At 42.7% G+C, this 21,015-nt stretch overlaps 1 protein-coding gene and 1 long non-coding RNA gene across 2 annotated transcripts; both read left to right on the forward strand.

The window, feature by feature from the left end:
* Positions 1-4,607: 4,607 nt before the first annotated feature.
* On the forward strand, positions 4,608-9,007 carry LOC123097338 (uncharacterized). The gene is made up of 3 exons (XR_006447060.1): positions 4,608-4,782; positions 5,647-5,758; positions 8,004-9,007. It is a non-coding gene; the product is annotated as an uncharacterized lncRNA (long non-coding RNA).
* Positions 9,008-9,028: 21 nt separating this feature from the next.
* Positions 9,029-13,068, forward strand: LOC123080699 (uncharacterized). The gene is made up of 5 exons (XM_044503636.1): positions 9,029-9,063; positions 9,304-9,497; positions 9,907-10,134; positions 10,847-10,925; positions 12,783-13,068. Exons 1-5 carry the CDS (start codon positions 9,029-9,031, stop codon positions 12,823-12,825), a joined length of 579 nt encoding a protein of 192 aa, XP_044359571.1. The 3' UTR covers positions 12,826-13,068.
* Positions 13,069-21,015: the final 7,947 nt, after the last annotated feature.

The following is a 21,015-nucleotide window of genomic DNA, read 5'->3' on the forward strand; positions in this document are numbered from 1 at the left end:
TACTCCGCCGGGTGCACCCAACACACAACACATGGTGTTGCTGGGGCGCACCACATGGTGCACTCGCGCTCCCTACGTTACCCGCTTGGAATGCCCGAAGGGGTAACCGTTAGTTAGTTTTTTAATGAATATTCCCATAAAAAATCTGCATGCATTGTAATTGGAGGAAAGAAGGCCCAACATCCATCACAAATTACAAGCCTTTTTTTCTTGTGCCATGGCTGCGCAGGTATGGCGGCGCAGACACAACAAACGAGCACCCAATACGCATGCTTTGGGCCGCCCCATTTTTGTGTGGTGCACAGAGTTTTTTTTCCGTCAGTTTTTTCCGGTTTCTTTTTATTTCTGCTTTCTATTTTTTGGGATTTCAAAAATAACTTCACAAATTTGATTTTTTCGGATTTTCAAAGTAATTCACATATTTTACAAAATGTTCACTGATTGGAGAAATGTTCCCAGTTTTAAAAAACTGTTAATGAATTTTTAAAAATGCTAACATATTTTTTTTTTCAGAGTTTCAAAAACAAATTGATTGTTTCACAAACTATTGTTGAGTTTAATAATTTGTTCCCCAAATTTACCAAAAAATTGTCCATCGAAAAATGTCCACACATTTATCACCATGGTCATGAATTTAGAAAAAATCCTGATTTCAAAAATTGTTAATAATTTAAAAAATATACAATATTTCAGAAGAATATTTATGATTTAAAACATGTTCATTATTTTAAGAAAAAGTTCACAAATGCTTATAAAAATATGGAATTCACTAAATTTACATGTCTTGTAAAAATATTGTGAGTTTGAAAACTGTTCATGAATTTAAAAAGATGTAGATGATTTCTAATTTTCTTAATAAATTTAAAAAATGTTCGCAAGTTTAAAAATAAGTTAGGTTATGCAAATTATTTTCGATTTATATAAAATTTTCGAATTTTAAATTTCTTCACTATTTTCTAAAATTCATGAATTTGAATGAACTGTTTGTGATTTAGAAAAGTTCACAAATAATAAATTATAAAATAAGGAAAAAGACAAAACAGAAAGGAGAAGAAATGGCAAAGAAAAAGAGAAATGAAAAACATCAGGAAAAAAGAAGGACAGAAATAGCACAGAATCAGACTAACACAGGTTTGCCCATTACACCGGCCAGGGTGCACGTTGGTCCAAATCCTATAAGGCGCCTCCAGCGCCCGATACTATTCATTTTACTAACGGGCCAACACCCACACAAAATGCATGATTGCAAAAAATGTTTAGAAAATTTAGAAATATTCAAGATTTCAGAAAAATATCTTCAAAAATGTTCGTGAGTTTAGTAAAAAGTGCACAAATGCTTATAATTTTTTTGACTTCCCTAAATTTAAACGTCTTGCAAAAATATATTTGTGAGTTTGAAAACTGTTTATTAATTTGTAAAAATGTTGCTGATTTCTAAAGAAATTAATAAATTTAAAAAATGTTCACGAGTTTAAAAATCAGTTAGGATATGAAAATTGTGTTTGATTTAAATAAAGTTTTCGAATTTTAAATCTGTTCACTATCTTCTAAACTTCATGAATTTGAATAAACTATTTGTGATCTAGAAAACGTCATGAATAATAAATTATAAAATAAGGAAAAGACAAAACAGAAAGGAGAGGGAATGGTAAAGAAGAAGAGAAACGAAAAACATAAGGGAAAACACGGACAGGAAAAACACAGAAGCAGACTAACCATGGTGATGAATTTAGAAAAATGCCTGCTTTCAAAAAATATTTAGAAAATATTAAAATATTCAATATTTAAGAACAATATTATTGTTTATTTTTTTGCAATTTTAGGAAAAAGTTTAAAAATTGTTATAAAAATATGGACTTCACTAAATTTACAAGTCTTGTAAAAAAATATTTGTGAGTTTGAAAACTGTTCATGAATTAAAAAAATGTTGATGATTTCTGAAAAACAAATAAATTTAACAAATGGTTGCGAGTTTATAAATAAGTTAGGATATGCAAATTATTTCGATTTAAATAAAATTTTCGAGTTTTAAATTTGTTCGGTATTTTCTAAAATTCATGAATTTGAATAAACTGTTTGTGATTTAGAAAAATTCACAAATCATAAATAATGAAAGAAGGAAAAAGACAAAACAGAAAGGAGAGGAAATGGCAAAGAAAAAGAGAAATAAAAAACATAAGGAAAAAAGACGGACATAAGTTTTTTTTTTTGAGACAAAAAGACGGACAGAAGTAACACAGAAGCAGACTAACAGGTTTGCTCAATACAGAGGCCGGGGGTGCACGTTTGGCCAAATCCTATTCGGCGCTTCCAGCGCCCGATACTATTCATTTTCTAACGGGCCAACACCCACCCAGAATGCATGATTTCAATTTTTTTTAGAGAACTTAAAAATATATTTCTGTAAAATATCTATGATTTAAAAAATGTTCACGATTTTAGGTAAAAGTTAACAAATTCTTATAAAAAGATGAACTTCACTAAATTTACACGTCTTGTAAAAAAATGTTTGTGAGTTTGAAACTGTTCATCAATTAATAAATTTGAAAAATGTTTGCGAGTTTATAAATCAGTTAGGATATGAAAATTGTGTTTGACTTAGAAAAGTTTTCGAATTTTAAATCTGTTCACTATTTTCTAAAATTCTTGGATTTGAATAAACTGTTTGTGATTTAGAAAAGTTCACAAATAATAAATTAGAAAATAATTAACAAAACCTAATAGAAAGGACAAGAAATTGTAAAGAAAAAGAGAAATGAAAAACATATGGAAAAAAGACGGACAGAAAAAACACAGAAGCAGACTAACGGGTTTGCCCATTACAGTTTTCAGGGGTGCATGTTTGGCCAAATCCTATTCGGCTTCCCCCCTCCCCCCCTTCTTTTTTCTGTCCCCTGTGTCTTTCAAATTCACGAAAATTTCTTTCTTCATTTTTTTCTATAATTCAATGATTTTTTTTTAAATTTGTGAAATGTGTTTCAATATTGATGACAATTTTTTAGAAGTGATGAACTTTTCAAATTCGTGAACTGTTTTCAATTTTGCAATTTTTAGATCCATGTATTTTCCAGGTTTGTGAACGAAGGAACGAACAGCGCACAAAAAAAGGAAGGGACAAAATGAACGCACCTGCGTCAAACGAAGGGAAGGATCGAGCGCGCTAGCTGGGCCGGCCCACGCGAGGCTGCTGCGAGCGCCAGCTGAGCGAATCAGCGCCTAAGGCGCCGAAGAGGAGCTCTCGCAGTTTTAGCCGCTATCCCCACACGGGGAATTGGATCCCTGGGCTGGGCTGCTGTTAGACTGTTCGGGGGTTTCGACTATGGGTTCAGCCCAAATATGTTTCACCGGCGGCAATGGCCCCGTCATGATACATTTGAATGAAATATTTGTATGTCTACAATAATGTCTGTGAAATTTTGAAAAATGTTTATACAATCTAAAAAGATGCCGGTGGTGCTATAAAATGTTTATTTCCATTTAAAAATATATAACATGTATTTTTAAAATGTTATGGTGTATTCAAAAAAGTTTCAAAACAAGTATTTTTTTAAAAAAATTCTACATCATATTTGAAAATGTCCAAAGGGTACTAATAAAATGTTTCATGTGTGCGTTAAAATACATTGTGTACTCACAAAAGGTATACATGTGTTAAAAAACCGATAAAGAAATAAAAAGAAAACCAAGAAATACAAAGAAAACCAATAAAGAAACAAAAGAGAACCAAAAGTATAACAAAGAAATCTAGTGAAAAAACCAAAGAAGGTATAGCAAAGGAAAAAATAAAAACCATAGAAACCTGGGGGAAAAAAGAAAAAAAAAGGAAAAGAAAAACAAAGAAATCCGAGCTAGCGAGCGATTGCGCCGATGAGTTAGCCCGATTCTCTAATTCGTTGGATGTTTCTAATAGGAATCGGAACGGGCATGACATAGTCCTGACAGCAATCAATCGAGTCCGCCACGATTCACCCGAACCAATCTACTGCCGCTGCCAGACGTTTTTGCAGCGGATGTCGTCGGGTTGGTTTCATGAGTACAACCGGTTGGCAAGCCACGACACCGACGATCAGAACCTGCTGCCCCCGACCCGAGAATTACAAAAGTCTCCTTTTTTTAGGATGAATTCCTACTCGAGATCATTCCACACCTCCAAACGCAGACGCAGACCCAAACGCCGTAGGCCCGATCCATGCAGCACAACAGTCAGCCACCTGTTACTCAGAAGAAAAAAAGGAGCAGCCAGCCACCTGTGCATGTGTCGCCCTACCCATGGTCTTCTTTCCCCGGCCCTACACCCTACATAACTAGAATATTAGGCTCGTAAGGGTTTAATTTACCTGGTTTTTTTGGAGTTTTTTTAATGCCCTTGTTCGCATGACGCGTGTGATGGGAGTGTACCTCCTTTTTTTATCTCACTGAGCCTTTCACGTGAGATGGTAGTACGGTGGTTGCTGGTTTGACTGAATTGTGGTGTGCCACGTACTCTCCACGTGTTCGGCTACCATGCATGAGATAATCTCTAGAAAACTCGGGTGAAGTCCTCCACCGCCCTATGGGCCTACAAAAAGCCCACCTCACCCCGATCAAATGAAACCCTCGCTTCTCGAACCACCTCTCCTCTACGGGTCTCCAGGGTTGCGGAAAAAAAAAGCGGCGCCAGCAGGCTACGGGGAGGAGGGCAGCGCCCTGCCGACGATTTATCTGGCTACTTCCTCCCCGTCGATCCCTGCCTGGACCATACCGTCTCCATCTTGAAGAAGGCTCGATCTTTTCCGGCGTCAGGTGAGCAGCTGGGTGTCCTTTTTTTCCTGCGGTTTATGGCCGGCGGTGGCCTGAATCTAAGTGGTGGTTGCCGTCCGGACCGGCCGCCTTCTTTTTGTTCTTCTCCTTGCCTTCCTTGTCACCTCTCCCAATCGCAAGTGCACGCCTCCACGAGAGCAGGAACAGAGCAGGCATTCATGGAGCAGATTCCTTTTTTTTCTCCACTCCTCTTGCTCCCTTCTGATCGAGCTCCGCGTAGAGGAGGGGCTCGAGCCAGGTGATGGCCAACACTCCGCCACGGAGGCCAACATGAGGAGGTGCCCAATCTCGCTGTTGCTCCCCTTTGCGGTGAGTGCACGCCGGCTGCCCCTCGCACTCTCTTGGCCATGTGATATGTCGCGTGCATGTGCGGCTTCTGTGCTCCTGCTGCAGCTGTGTCATGTGTGTGCTAGCTGATGCATTCGCGTGTCTGCCTGTAGTATATCCGCCCCGGTCCAGCTGTAGCATTCACCTTTTCCGGTATCGGTGTTCAGGTCGACTGCAATGTGTTCAGTCAATTGACCAAACTAAGCCAACATAAAAAAGATGTGTGCTTTTTTCAGTATGCAACTAACATGGCATTAGCTCAACACTAGGGATGAAGTATTTACACGTTTTCTGTTCCATGGATGCACTATTTTGTGGACGTGGCTGGAGCAATTAGTTCAGTGCATGGTTGCCTTTTTACAAGTGTTCACTTTGTTCCTGGTTTTAGTAATTATGATGCCAATATGCTTATGGCGTGTACTTGAATATCTTTTATGATTTTTTTATGTAATTGGATGATCTCTTTCTTATTTGCAAATTAATATCACTTGACTATTGTCTATTTGTCTTTTGTTTCAGATTGATGAGTTCGTGATGTACGAAAAGAGAATGCCTTAGAAAGACCGGTCATACGAAAGAGCACTTATTACTATTGAAATATTATGGTGACGATGTTTAGCAGTCATAAAAGGTATATCTTTTCTCAGATTCATATGGGCTGCCCTTCAAAGATAAATGTAGAAACAAAGTAGGGAAGATTGTAAGATTGTCCATGGTATTACTTTAATGTGGAGAAATATCACATGCAAATTTAGCAATCCGTAATTGTAGTTTTTTACTGGAATGTTTATTTCATAGAATTACAAATTATCATGTTACTTCTACTTCCTTATGGTATTATACTGTGCCTTATCTCATGACCTAGGGACATTGGTGTCAAGTTTCACATACTTGAACTGTTTAATTGATTGCTTCCATAAGATCTTCTCCTCAACGTTCCTATGTGTGATGATGTAATCCAGATCAGGCTTTGAGCTGTACTTTTTCCCTCAGCAATACTTTCAGTGAGAAGTAGCAACACTAATCCATCAATATAGATTATGCGAAGTATTTAACATTGAGGCTGCGTTCGTTATGCAGGGAGAGAAAATGAAGGTTAAAAATACTTCAAAGGAATAGGACTGAAGGCTACCATAGAACCTACAGGGTCTAGGAACACAGGAATAAGAGAAAGTAGACTGTTCGGATCACAGCAGCCTTAAGGGTTTTTAAATTGGCCACAAGGCAGCTTTGTCTCTATCTCTCACCCCATCACGTCACACATCAGCTCATTTTAATTAGCTCTGCATGCTGACTGCCACGATCAGAGCACCTCGTCTCGGTCTTCCGCGAAAAACATGAGCTCCGGGCAGATTTTTCAATTCCTGTGAAATCGGCATCGAAAGGACAGGTTTCCTTTGGATCACTGTAGGTCATTCCTGCGTTTCGAACACCACAAAGGAAAATAAACCTTCATGAACAGTATTCCTTCATGATTCCTGCAAAAATCCTATGAACCGAACGGAGCCTGAATATGGTCCAGTTAGTGGCGTATTATTCCTTGCATTCAACACGTGTGTATAACACCTCGACGATGTGTTATTCTATATTGAAGTTTTAATGAACCTGAACTCTTCTGATTATTTTGTGTAAGCATGAACTCTTGGCGTGCAGGTGTAAGTTGATTTTTTTTTCAAAAAAAAGGTGCAAGTCCTATCAGGCACATGGACAACTAACATCATGCTTCCTCTGTTTAGACATTACTCTACCACGTAGTTGGTCTTTGGTTCTCTAGGAGATCGTGGTCCATATTTGATTAACTTACAAAAATATATGCATTAACATGAAGCTTTGCTGGAGTATTTGTGCAAAGGGTAAGTTATGCGAAGGTAAACAATGCTTCATTTGTTCTATCTAATCTAAATTTTAAAAGCTTTTTGTAAGAAAAATATGGCCAGGCATTTACCAACAGGCAAGATCTAGCAGCTTACCTTATTTTTATTCCGGATGTTTAGTCATGCATCCGAATTTCCGGCATGATAGCTCACTTCTTTCATGTGTAAATAATTCCCTCTCCAAGGGATTCCTTAATTTATTTCTATCCTAGCAGTTCGTACATATCTATATTTTGTGTGGAGCGTTTTCTATTTCATTTTCTTTTACTTTGTTTTGATATATGGATTCTGACTGTAGTAATTCAGTTTTTCCACCAATTGTTGGATGCTTAAATTACCTTCAAGAAGTCTTTTTTCCCGCTCCCACATAGCATGCAGCAGTTATATGCATCATTTGACTGGCTGTGTCATACAGTTAAAAGGTTAGTATTTTTGCTCATACAAGGAACAGATTCAGTTCAGTTAATTTAGCTCTATTGGTTGTATCAGTAAAACGTGGAAGTGTGCAATTTTGCTGTACATACTCCCCTATTTGTATCGGTTCAGTTAATTCAACTCTAATTATGTTAGTTGTAAAACATGGAAGAGTTGTTCGCTGGGGTTCTTTTCCCCCCTCTCCTTCTTTAATGAATGATATGCATACTCCGTATTCTAGAAAACAAAATACATATCCCCTATATATGCCCTTCTTATCCTTTCTTAAAAATAACTTGATACGTACAAGAGAATAATTACTTCCTGTAGATCTCCTTCCAAGTTTATTTACTTGATCCTTTTTCCTTTCACTTCCCTTGACCTATTTTTTGGTGCACTGACATGGTGTCTTCAGTGGAAAATTCTGATGCTTCTATGCTTTCATGACTGAATATTTTAAATATGATTAAAAATATGTTATTTTCTCATGGAAAATCAAGTTATAAGTAGCTTAAATGCTTATTGCTGTTGGCATGAGATCTATGGGTTCTCTCTTAGTAATCAAGCACGTCAACTTCTGCTTTTCAGAGAAGGTTCCATGTTGCCATGTTCTTTCTGAAGTTAAATTGGCATTACAAATTTTGTGATCAATAACTTTCAGAAGAAAAAGGTTGCTCAAGCTACTCTTCATCAAGTTTGCACATATCATGGTATAGTCATCAACGACCACAATCATGATGCGCTCAAGAAAATGTTCAGGAGTTACTCAACAACACAATAGTGGAGCGGAACCCATCACTACTTAGTGATTTGGAAAGCAGAGTACTATTACTTTACAGAGGGAGTACATTGTGGTACTTTGATTTTTCTTTGCAATATTTATTACATAGAGATAATCTAGAGCATTCTGGAGGGAAACTAATCGGTATGGAATACTGATGCATATGCATTTTCTGGTGCAACTTGCTTCTAGGATGCGGCAACCATTTGAGAAAATTTTATACTTCCTCTGTCCTTAATTATTTGTTAGATAAATGGATGTGATACGATCAAGGATCCTCAAAAAGATTTATCTCCCATTTCAAGATAATTTGCCAAACCGTTGAGAGCCAGGACGTGCATCCAGTAGCAACTTCAACATTGTCTACGCATCAAACAAACCACCTGAACAAGAGCAAAAGAACCAGCTTCATCTATCTACCACTACATTGTAGAGACACACCCAGCTGGAGGATCAACATCTCAAGTCTAGGAAGAGAACAAGAGCTTCACAATTCTGCATTCAGTATCCACTATCACTACGTGTTGTAGATCACCTATGCATGTACCAACTAGATGTACCTTTTCCTGATCACCTATGCATGTATCAACTACATGTACCTATCCTTGTATGAACTATTTTGCTACAATCGAGTTTTGAAATGACTTACCTAATATTTATAGAAAATCTAAATAGCTTATCAATCTACATGGCGCGGCGTGCCGCCGCGCACTACCCGCTAGTACTAAGAATACTAGGCCCGTAAGGGTTCCTTTTTTCTAGGTTTTTTGGAATTTTTTTACAGCCTCTTGGTAAAACTACGCGTGTAACTATTGAATAGAGAGTCCCTACGATGCCGGATGGTCGTTCAGATTCTTTTAGCAAACAGTTTAATCACGTGGCCTATGGAACTGCCTAGATATTTGCATGGATTTTGGAAGGCGGTAGAACCAGACAGCGATCTGGTTTGATGACACGTGCGAACACGTGTAAGTATTTTCGACGTTGGCTTTGGTTCGTCATCCCTGTAGAATTCTGAAGAAATATCGGGAGGCAGAACGAGCACACCCCCTAACCGCCCTATATCTGTATATAAAGCTACTCTCGACCCATATCCAACAATCCCAGTCTCCCTGCCCACATCCTCCCCCAAGATGGGCGTACTGGCATCGGCGTGCTCCATCGCCGCCCCGGACACACAACGGCCACGCCACGACCAGTGAGATCCGCGCGAGGAGGGAGGTGCATTAGGGGGGATTCAGGCTGCTCACCGGCCAAGCCCTCCGACGAGCGGCCAGACCCAGGCGAGGTGGATTTCGTGGGTGAGCCCTTGTTTCCTTCCTCCTCTTCTGCGAGATCTGGCCCGGCGGGTACGGAATCCTCCCAAATTTGGCTTCCTTTTTGCACTCCACTATTCTCCGGCATGTCGTCGTTCGTCGTTTGGTTCCTGTAACCCCTGCACCGACGGGAGAGTCCGGTCTTCCCACCTATAAATGTTCTGGTTCTTCTCCACGAGGACACGATGACGAACTCCACCACGATGAACTGCTCACTTTTAGCTGAATTACCTTGCATCTCTCTGTACTTCCTTTTATTACTCAACTGCGCCGTAGATCTAGGTTTGCATTGGGTCGCCAGGATCCTGATGTTGTATTGCCTGCCTGCCTGCCTTCTTACTTAGATCTTTTCCTACAGATGCCTAATTCTTTTTGTTTGATGTGCTATGTGTAGTGTTATTGCTAGGAGTGGTCTTTTTGGTTCTACGAGAACCTAATGTCCAAGACTTCAGGTTAAGTTCAGCCGCCCTGCGAGCAAGAGCACCATGTACCTCTACTACGAGGGCATGCCAGATTCTCCACAAGCTCAGCCGCGAGTCACACGACATCCTCTGCAGGAACTGTAACCACTTCTACTACGTGCTCTGCCATAATCTCGGCATCCCCAAGCTTCCAAGTAAGGGTAAGAGATTCAGGCTCTGTTCTTCTGATTAGCCACTGGACTATGGTCTTCTCCCTAAAAATTAGTCACTAGACTGTATTTGTAGGCAGTGTGTTGTGGCGTTTGACACATCTTAATATCATGATTTACTACAGAATGGCCATACTTTTCATAATTGAAGCTTGGTACCCATACTAGCTGGATACCAGTAATAGAAAAAAAATCTTATTTGGTCAATGGCTACATACTCGAAGAAGTGGTTGTTTGAATGAATAAAATTAGTGTCAGTTTTCAAAGAACGTATTTTCATTGGATTGTTTTTGGAAAATCCAATTTTACTTATATAATTTACTTAAGTATGAACAAAATCTTGTCTGAACTATAAAATTGTAGTATCCATTGCCATTAGCAGATGGATATTCATCAGATAGACATACGTACTTGTTTTCACTTGAATCCAAGCAAAATATCATGTCAATTAGATAAATTGTACAGTTTTTTGGCTGAACCATTAAGTTTCGTGTTGACTTACCTATTTTGTACAAGTATGGGTGCCTAAACGAGGAAAGAGTCTTTATTTGAGTCTTGGTTAAAGTGAAAATTGTCTAGAAGAAGTGTAAGGTGGTTCTGTGGATTTACTTAGCTTTAGCACAATATGAGTAGCAACTATAGTTTGTCAACTCTCAGCCAAGCAAGCTTAGTTCTTCTCAATTTTAGTCCCTTCTTGTTACAGGAAACAATCTGAATTATGGCGAGGACTGGAATTATGTGCTCATGAGGCTGTTACCTCAAACGCTGCGCCAGTTTTTTAGGTACTTGCGCATCACATATTCGATCTGAATTTGGGTAAGCCTGTGCTATATGGTAAATATCCGATCATTATAATGGAATGAGTATTTGTTTTGATTTGCCTTCTGATCCATAAAAAAAGGATATCTCATTGTTCTCTAGATTGTCACGGAGTGGGCTCTCATTGTTTTATATGGTCTATGTAATCTTTAAAAATTACAATTTAAGGTCTTGATAATTGAGGTGAATATGGTCAAGTGTTGAGCATTTTGGGGTCAGAGATTGAGAATTGAGTTTTTTCCACCAAAAAGAAAACTTTGTACTAATTACTCTTGTCTATTTTCCACTCTGATGCTCTAGATGTTTAATGATTTCATAGTTTTTTGTCTATATTGTCAGTGTATTTGCTATTTTCAAGTTTGTACAGGTTTTGAAAAAATGTTTAAACCCTTGTTACGCATAATTTGTATAGGCAAAAGTAGCAACCTCATTTGTTTGTTCTATTGTCAGAATGACAGATGGTGCATGTCATTCAGTTGGGTAATATTGTTGTACTCTATAGGAGTTACCTTATTTTGTTTCATTCTATTCAGGTTGGTAATGCGTGTCTTGCACAAGATAATTACCGTGTTGATGGATCATATAGCAGGTTCAATGTGCAGTTTTAAATTTCTTTAGCACATGTGTGCATGCACACACACACACACACACACATACGTACAGTGTTTATAGATCTTTTTTATAGTGTAGTTGTTGTCCAAGGCTTTATCTGCCAGCTTAATATGATTGTTGCCTTGGTCTACTTTGATAAACGATTTTCTGATTCAAGAAAGGTTTTCTTTCCAAAATTGTATAGAAGAGCATCATGCACATTTTTCAGAGAGTATCGACATCTGAGAGGGAGTTTGTATGCTTCGATGACATTCTACCTTCAGTTTTGGTCAACAATGTGTGAGCCCAAATATTCAGATCCCAGTGAGCTCTCACATTTAGTTTGAGGGAAGCATGTAAAAGTGCGCCCAGCCGTAACAAATTTTGATGGCACTAGATTTAAAATTATTAAGTGCAGCTGATTGCATAAGATGGTACCTTATGGAAGAACCAGACAGTTAAAGTATATTAGGTCTAGCACTCCAAGTCAGGCAACTGTAAGAATTTGTTGGGTTTAGTTGGTGTTGCCTTGTAGAATAAGATGGATAACGGTCGAAGTACTCGCCCAAGTATTTCTTTTGATATTATATTTATATATATGACTCCGATACACGATAGTGGTTTTCATTTTTTAATACAATAGCTGATGTTACTTTTCTGGAATTAGATGGAAGAGGTGAACATTCATTTCATATTAATATCCCTGTTCAAGTCCATAACTTATGGAAGAAGTCAGGGTTAACTCTATGTTAATATTAGCATTCAGGTCCCAAGCTTCAGCAATTTAGTTGTAATGATGACACAGTTGATCTTGGCTTCCTCCTCTTAAGAGTTTATTTGTTCTAACAAGGTTGAAAGGAGACACAGACAATCTGCACATATCGTAGCCTATCAGGGATGGATTAATGACTAACTGAGCTTTTTCCTGGCTTTGACTTCAGATGTTGTAGTTAACTCTATGTACCAGGAACATGTAGTTTGAGATTGGTTTTAGTACTGAATATATACCTTTTAAGGGAACTCTTATATTCACTTAGATATGCTAGATGAAGAAAATAATAATAAAAACAATACTTTTTGATGTGCTATGGTTATGGCTGCCCAAGATAGGAAGGGTGATACTTTATTTCCTTTTTGTTTTGTTGGAATTTAATCTGTCTTGTAAAATATCTTTTGATGTATATTTGTTCTACTATCTTTGTTTTTGTCTGAATATTGTGAATGAGCAGCATGAACACGGCGTCTAGAGGAGCACACAAGGCAATGGAGTGATGAATGATGCCTTCGTTTTCTAGATGGCAAAACTATGTATGAAACACACTCAAATGTATGTACCCCAAAAGAATCTCACAAGGCAAAAGTAAATGAGTATATGTTGATTGGTGCCGAACATACAAAATTGTATATATACGAATGGAGCTCCCTAGAGCAACTAGCACTTGTTATTTACCAGTTTATATCAGATGCCATTTTTAGAGGGCCACTAAATATACTACTTTCAGGTTTCAGCCAATCAAGGCAATGACACTGTACCTCTTCTCTTATACATTCTTCTTTCTATTTACATCCTGTTCTCAGAATAGTGCAACGACAGGGTAACAAGATGATGCATGTACCCATGACTGGGAGTATGGTTACATCTACCGACCAAGTTGGCTTATTCATAATATTTTGACACTGCTGGATTCATCTTGGTGATATGTGGCTCTTATACAATTCTATATACTTATGTGGCTCTTATACAATTCTATATACTTAATTCGAACTCCCATAGGTCATTTTTGTTTTGTAAATAGGCTTCGCCCCAGTATTCTGGTACCACTTTGTTAGTACAAGTAGATTTGTCTCTTTATCCCTGCTTGCATTATGTATAAAATTTATGAATAATTAACCATACACGATTGTCTTCCACATTGTTAGAAAGACAAAGACATACCCACATAAAACATATAGCGATTTTTTTGTGTATAAGAAAAACAATTGTTAAGCGAATCAGCGAGGCGCGGCGTGCCGCCGCGCACAACTCGCTAGTAGAGTACATTGCTTCTACCAAGGGAAACAAGAGGGCCTAGACCAGACCCATGACACGCTTCCTTCCTTCTGGAGCTTCCCTCGAGAGAGAGCGAAAAAAAAACACATTGATGTAACATAGTAGTAAGACTGAAGAAAAGTGCATGCACATCTTTTTTCGCCTACCTGGCGCCATCGCAGCCGCCCCATGGGGCCGAGGCCGCCTCGTCGTATGGGTCCCCGGTCCCCGGTCGCAGCGAGCTACGGCGCCCTAGCGGTTGGTTCCCATGGCCCCTACCCACCATATTCAGTGCCTGCTGCTCATCCCGAGACGGCTCCGTCGATGGGCCTCTACGCACCAACGCACGCTCATGCTGATCAGCGGCGGTGCCGTCGCCGTTTTACTTCTCGCATCTGCTGTCCGTGAAGCTTGCGCCGGACAACTACTTGTCGTGGCGTGCTCAGGTGTTGCCTCTTCTGCGGAGCCGCTACTTGGAGGGCTATGTTGATGGATTCATCCCGTGTCCGCCTCCTCATCATCCGGCGTACACACATGGGTGGCCCAGGATCAGGCCATCCTCTCCGCTATCCAGTTTTCGCTTACTCCGAGCGTCTCGTCGCTGGTCATCTTCGCTGTTACGTCCCGGGAGGCGTGGGCGGTGCTTCACACTAGCTTTGCCTCCCAGTCTCAGGCACGTGCTCATTCTATACGCACGAGCTGGGCGAGACCAAGCTTGGCGACCTCAGCATCACAGACTACTTCAACAAGATGACCGATCTCGCCAACACATTGGCCTCCATTGGTCAGCCGCTTCAGGATGAGGACTTCACCAGCTTTGTGCTTCACGGGCTCGATGATGACTATGACAATCTCATTGAGAACGCCCATAGTCGTGATGATCCGCTCCCGCCCCGCGAGCTCTATGCGCGCCTTCTCGGCCATGAACAGTGCATCAAGGCGCGTCGTGTCTCCCCGAGCTTCGCCTTCGCCAACGCCGTGACTCGCGGCAAACCCCAGAAGCCGTCGTCGCTTGGTGGTAAAATGGTGGCCTCGCCACAGTCGGCTCCGCGGGGCGCGGCGCCTCCCATCACCGGCGGAAACCGGCCGGTTGCGTGTTGTCCTTGTTGCGGAGCTCAGCAAGCCTGCCAGCTGTGTGGTATTGAGCGCCACTTGCCTTCCGCTGTCATCGTCGCTTCAAGCAAGACTTTCTGGGCCTAGGCAACAATGGCAAAGGGAATGATAAGCAGGCTGCCGCCGCGGTGATGAGTCATGATCACGGCCGCACTCCGTCCTACTCCATTGATCCTACGTGGTATATGGACACAGGAGCTACGAACCACCTCACCAGCGAGATGGGCAAGCTCTCCACTCAGGAACCATATCGTGGTCATGATTAGGTGCACACCGCCAATGAAGAAGGTATGCGCATCTCCCATGTTGGTCAGGCCTCTCTCCTTGCACACAATTTTTGCAAACTGTATCTTTCAAACGTTCTTTGAGTTCCCTCTGCTACGCGTAGTTTGTTGTCTATTCCTCAACTTACTCGTGATAATAATGTCCTTGCTGAGTTTCATCCTTTTCGTTCCTTTATCAAGGACCGGGACACGAGGGCCATTCTGCTTAGCGGTCGTCTTTGCCATGGCCTATATGCACTTGACGCGCCGCCCACACCTTCCATGCAGTCTTCTCCTCGGGCGTTCAGCGGTGTTCATGTGTCACCTACGCACTGGCATGCGCGCCTTGGTCACCCTGCTGCTCCTATAGTTCGTGATGTGTTGCATTGTCATGAACTACCAGTTGTGTCCAATAAAACTGCTGAAACTATTTGTGATGCCTTCAGCAGGGCAAGAGTCATCAACTTCCGTTTTTAGAGTCTACTCGTGTTGTGAAACATCCTCTTGAGCTTGTGTTCTCTGATGTATGGGGTCATGCCCAAACGTCTATTAGTGTCCACAATTATTATGTCAGTTTTATTGATGCTTATAGTCGGTTTACTTGGTTGTATCTTATTAAGTCAAATCTGATGTGTTTGATGTTTTCATTCAGTTTCAAGCACACGTTGAGCGTCTCCTTAAGCAGAAAATCATTCATGTTCAATCCGACTAGGGAGGTGAATATCACAACCTCAACTCGTTTTTTAACAAACTTGGGATTTCGCATCGTGTGTCTTGTCCTCATACACATCAGCAGAATGGAACCGCTGACCGTAAGCATCGTCACCATGTAGAAACTGGCATTACCTTGCTCGCTCATGCTTCCGTTCCATTCCAGTTCTGGAGTGATGCTTTTTCCACAGCCTGTTTTTTGATAAATAGGCTTCCCTCATGACTTCTAAAAATGCAAACCCCGCTTGAACTCTTGCTCAATGAAATCCCAGACTACACATTCCTCAAGGTGTTCGGGTGTGCGTGTTGGCCTCACCTATGTCCGTATAACAAGCATAAGCTAGAGTTCCGGTCTAAGAAGTGTGTTTTTCTCGAGTATAGTTCCCTTCACAAAGGGTACAAGTGCCTACATGTTCCCACAAATCGCGTCTACATATCTCGTGACGTTGTATTTGATGAAAATGTGTTCCCCTTTCGTGCACTTCCGGTGAACTCTACCACTCCTACACCAGTTGTTCACACGTCTATACCCTCGCCTGATCAATTTGTGGATGTTGCTTATGCTCATGCATTGCTTCCTAATCATGCTGCAGGTATTGGACGCGGCGCTCGCCTCGAGCTCCTTGATGAACAAGCGAATGATGAGGCGCGTGACCGGGACGTCGCACCCGTGCATGGCCCATGCATGTCCGGTGGTGCCCGTCAACCCGCCGCCACTCCGCCCATGGAGGCTGCCCCGCGGGCACCAGCCTCGCCCGTCCCAATGATGGCCTCGCCCGACCTGCTGGTCGCCTCGCCTGGGCCGACTGTCGTCTCGCCCGGCCCGACGCCGGCCTTGCCTGCACCGGCTGGGCCAGCTGTCGCTTCGCCCGGCCCAGAGGTCTCGGCATCCCATGGGCTGGCCTCACCCGCTCGACGCCACCGGCTTCCCTGGCGCCAGGGAGTTCTGGCGTGAGCTCGTCGGGTGCTTTGACCTCGCCGCTTTCACCTGTGCCGAGCCCGGCGTTGTCAGTCCAGCCTGCTGCAGTTGCCCTTCATTCTCGAACATGCAGCAATCCGGCATTTTTTGTCTAAAGGAACGAAAGGATGGGACTATCGCATGGCTCGCTGCTTGCATGGCTTATATTGCTGCCGTTCCGACTACAGAGTCTCGACACTTTCAGGCTGCACTGAGCATTCCTCACTGGCGTGCTGCAATGGTACAAGAGTTTCAGGCTTTACAAAATAATGATACTTGGCAACTTGTTCCTCCAATGTCTGGCGTCAACATAACTGATTCAAAGTGGGTTTTAAAAGTCGAGAGACATGCTGATGGTTCTATAGAACGCTACAAGGCGAGGCTAGCCGCCAAGAGTTTCAAACAAAGGTATGGTCTTGATTATGAAGACACGTTCAGTCCAGTTATCAAGCCTACTACCATTCGTTTGCTGTTGTCACTTGCTGTTACTCGCGGATGGTTTCTTCGTCAGCTCGATGTGCAGAACGCTTTCCTACATGGCATTATGGAGGAGGAGGTCTATATGCGTCAGCCGCCTGGTTTTGTTGATCCTACACGTCCTCATCATCTCTGTCGTCTGGTTAAGGCACTGTATGGACTCAAACGGGCTCCTCGTGCGTGGCATGCCCGCCTCGGCTCTGTTCTCCATGCTCTTGGTTTTACTCCCTCCACTGCTGACACATCTCTATTTCTCCTTCAACATCCTGAGGTTGCGATGTATCTATTGATTATGTTGATGATATCATCCTCATCAGTTCCTCCGATGTTGCTGCTGATCGTCTTGTGTCTGCCTTGAGTGGTGACTTTGCTGTCAAGGATTTAGGTTCTCTGCATTTTTTCCTTGGTCTGGAGGTTTTACGGTCTTCTGCTGGGTTGAATCTTACTCAGAAGAAGTATTCTTTAGACTTGTTGCGTCGTGCTGGAATGCTGAAATGCAAGCATGCTATCACTCTGATGTCTGCCACTGATCGGCTGTCTGCTCTTGATGGAGACTTTCTTTCACCTGATGATGCTACAGAGTATCACAGTCTCATTGGTGGTCTGCAATACCTTACTATTACCAGGCCGGATATCTCTTATGCAGTCAACCGTGTGTGTCAGTACCTTCATGCATCCAGGACATCTCATTGGTCAGCTGTGAAGCGTATTTTGCGTTATATCTATCTTACTGCCTCCTATGGTTTGCTTCTTCAGCCTGCGCCGTCTTGTGAGCTCTCAGCTTTTTCAGATGCAGATTGGCCTGGTAGTCCTGATGACAGGCCATCCACGGTGGGTTATGCAGTATTCCTGGGTTCTAACTTGATCGCCTGGAATGCTCGAAAGCAAGCAACAATGTCTCGCAGCAGTACTGAAGCTGAGTATAAAGCGGTTGCTGATGCGACTGCTGAGATCATATGGGTACAGTATCTATTGAGGGAGTTGAGAGTCTCTCCAGCTCGTCCTCCAGTTCTTTGGTGGGACAACATCGGTGCTACATATCTTTCTTCTAATCCGGTGTTTCATACTCGGACGAAGCACATTAAGGTTGACTATCATTTTGTTCGGGAACGCGTTGCACAGAATCTACTCTGTATCAAGTTCATCTCGTCAAAGGATCAACTTGTTGACATCTTCACAAAGCATCTTCCATAACCATAGTTTGTAGGCTGTAGACGCAATCTTAACTTGCTTTGTACTTCAGGCCATAGTTAAGATTGAGGAAGGGTGTTAGACTGTATATATGTAGCCTTTGTATACATTGTATTGTACCGCTTGTTATGTCTATATAATGAGATAGCCACACCCCATTTAGGCACACCCCATTTAGGGTGTCGAGCAGTTTCCCAAATCCTATGTTCTACATATGCACTGACCACTGAGCGGGATGGCCTACGCAGTGCAAGTTAATTAATCAGTAGCTGTACGTCGTGTCCCCAGGCCATGACGAGGATCCAATGGCACGTACGTACTACACCTTAGCGTGGCACTGACCACGAGTTTTCCTTCAATGAGACAGAGTCACGGCCCCTGACCACGAGTTGCAAACCGACGTTTCAAGTCTTCAGAAAAAACCTTACCCTTTCCCTGGCTGTCCATCCATCACGATGGAACTGATTGATCGACCGGCCCACACACTAGCCAGACAGCCAGCAGCAGTGGATGAACGATCAACGAGTCGTTCTGTTGAAACAGGTAAGCACCCAACATTTAACACCGCACAGGTACATTTATTTTCTGAAGCGGACGGACAGTCGGACAGGTACATGAATGGCCATGCATGCACGACCGGGACTACACACATATGATTTGATCAGTTTACTGTTGCCAGATTCCTCCTCCAGGACACACAAACACGGCGATTATTCCATCAACAACTGTTAGCGATGACGATCCCTGTGTGAGTCTGACTTATCCGATTTCCCCTAGCTCGTCTCTCGTCCTCCATGGCACTGGTCGAGCGAGTTTCCATGCTCCCTTTTGCCTTGCGTGCATCACCTTTCCTCTTGGAAAGTTTGATCCCTTTATCCCAAGGGGGACAAGCATATCTCCATCATCACCTCAAATTCCCAATCCCGTTTGACAAATAATTACACTGCAACAGCGGCCTACCAGCTGCCTGCTCCTGCAGCTTCTGGTCCATGTCGAGTTGTCGTGCCACTAAGGCTGCCCGTAATAGAAGTATTATAGGTAGTATCATGCATGCCAATTAGAGCAATGCCCAACGCATAGCCCCAATACCGCTGCCCCATGAGCCAACTAGGCTCGGATGCCACCATGGCATAAAAGGTGTAGCTTGCAGAGCACAGGTGATTCCTGCAGAGGAGACGAGTTCTTCGTGCCGAAAAGTGAGAAAAGAGAGGAAAAGGCAGAGAGAGAGGGAAAAAAGGAAGAGAGGTTGGCTTCTCTATGCCCAGCGCACAGTGGCAGTCCAAACACATCAAGCACAAGCTCGAGATCGCTACCATGGTAAGCACCGTGTGCTTGGAAATGGGCCATGGACGGCGGCGACAGCGTTGGCTCGGCGGCGCGGCCATGGTAGTAACAGCGAGTTCGAAAACAGGCCCATCGCGGGCGGTGCTACCTTGATGTCGTGGCTGATCTCTTTCGGCAATCACTGATTAATCCCCTTTCTATTCCACATTATTTTCCAGGGGGTATCCCATTGATTTGGGTTGATTTGGGGGAAGAAATCAGGGGAAGAAGATACGGAGGAGAGAGATGGATCGAGAAGTCTGGGAGAGGGAGAGTGTGGGCCCTAGTGAATGGTGGCCTTAGGTTTGTGCGTTGAGTGAGAAAAATCAAAACGAACTCCCCACGTCTTTTGCGCCTACGTGTATGCACGGGGCAGCACCAACGTGCTGCCCCCATTGTACATGCCCTTAAGCAATTTTGATGAGGTGGCATGGAATTAAATGAAGAAAGAGATGCTTGAGTATCATACCATGATATTGTATCATATTAAATGATGTGCTACTTTATGTCATGCATGACAATAAATATAGTCCACTATGATAACAACATATGATACTATGCATTACAGATGTAGTATCATACACTAGTATCATATCCATGATACTAGTATATGACACTCCCCATTACAACCAACCTAAGAGCATCTTCAACAGGCGCGCTTCGCCTCTGCGCAATATAATTATTTTACAGCATTAAAATAGTCATTTTTCGCACGGGAGCGACGAAAAGGTTTTTGAGATGCATAAAAACACGATGCCCAATCTGCCGACCCCACCTGCAGCAGCCCGAGCGCATAATCCGGTGCATCAAATTTGCAGCCCGCGCGCATCCAGGCGCTAAAGTTTTTTGTGCGCACTCTATTTTACAGCGGTCTGCTGGAGCGATGTTTTTGTCTCCGGCGCACAAAAATGATGTTTTTTTAGCGCGAGAGACATTTTTTAGGCGTCTGTTGGAGATGCTCTAATACAAGGATGGCAACAACTTTGGCGCACACGGCGATATAGCTAGCTTAGAGCATCTCTAGCAGACCCCGCATATAGCCGCGACCCACATAATAACCGCCAAAATACGGGTCGGCGCGGAAAATCCTGCCAGACCACACACCGCAAACGTGTCCGACCCGTAAATTTTTTTGCGGGGCGCGACAAAAGATCTCCCCCAATCTTTAGATTCACGGGGCGGGAGGCCGACCCGAGCTCGACCCCTATCCACAGCGAGATTTGGCGGGAGGGGCATTTTCGCGCTGTCATTCCCGCTCTCCACCCCTCCGCCACCATTGCCCCCGCCACCGCCCGCTTCGGTGCTTCTTCCCCGGCAATTCTTCGCCGCCATGGATGACTCCCTGCCGTCCCCGTCACCGTCGAGGTCGCGCACACTCAATCCCCTCAGGGAATCTC

This window comes from Triticum aestivum, chromosome 1B (assembly GCF_018294505.1).
Source record: "Triticum aestivum cultivar Chinese Spring chromosome 1B, IWGSC CS RefSeq v2.1, whole genome shotgun sequence".
NCBI classification, from domain to species: domain Eukaryota; kingdom Viridiplantae; phylum Streptophyta; class Magnoliopsida; order Poales; family Poaceae; genus Triticum; species Triticum aestivum.

Excerpts from the sequence above, each read along its gene's own strand:
- LOC123080699 (XM_044503636.1), top strand. The coding sequence starts at position 9,029 with ATGCCGGATGGTCGTTCAGATTCTTTTAGCAAACA. Across the intron at positions 9,498-9,906 it reads AGGCGAGGTGGATTTCGTGG|TGTTATTGCTAGGAGTGGTC; the intron begins GTGAGCCCTTGT and ends TGCTATGTGTAG. Across the intron at positions 10,135-10,846 it reads CCCCAAGCTTCCAAGTAAGG|GAAACAATCTGAATTATGGC; the intron begins GTAAGAGATTCA and ends TTCTTGTTACAG.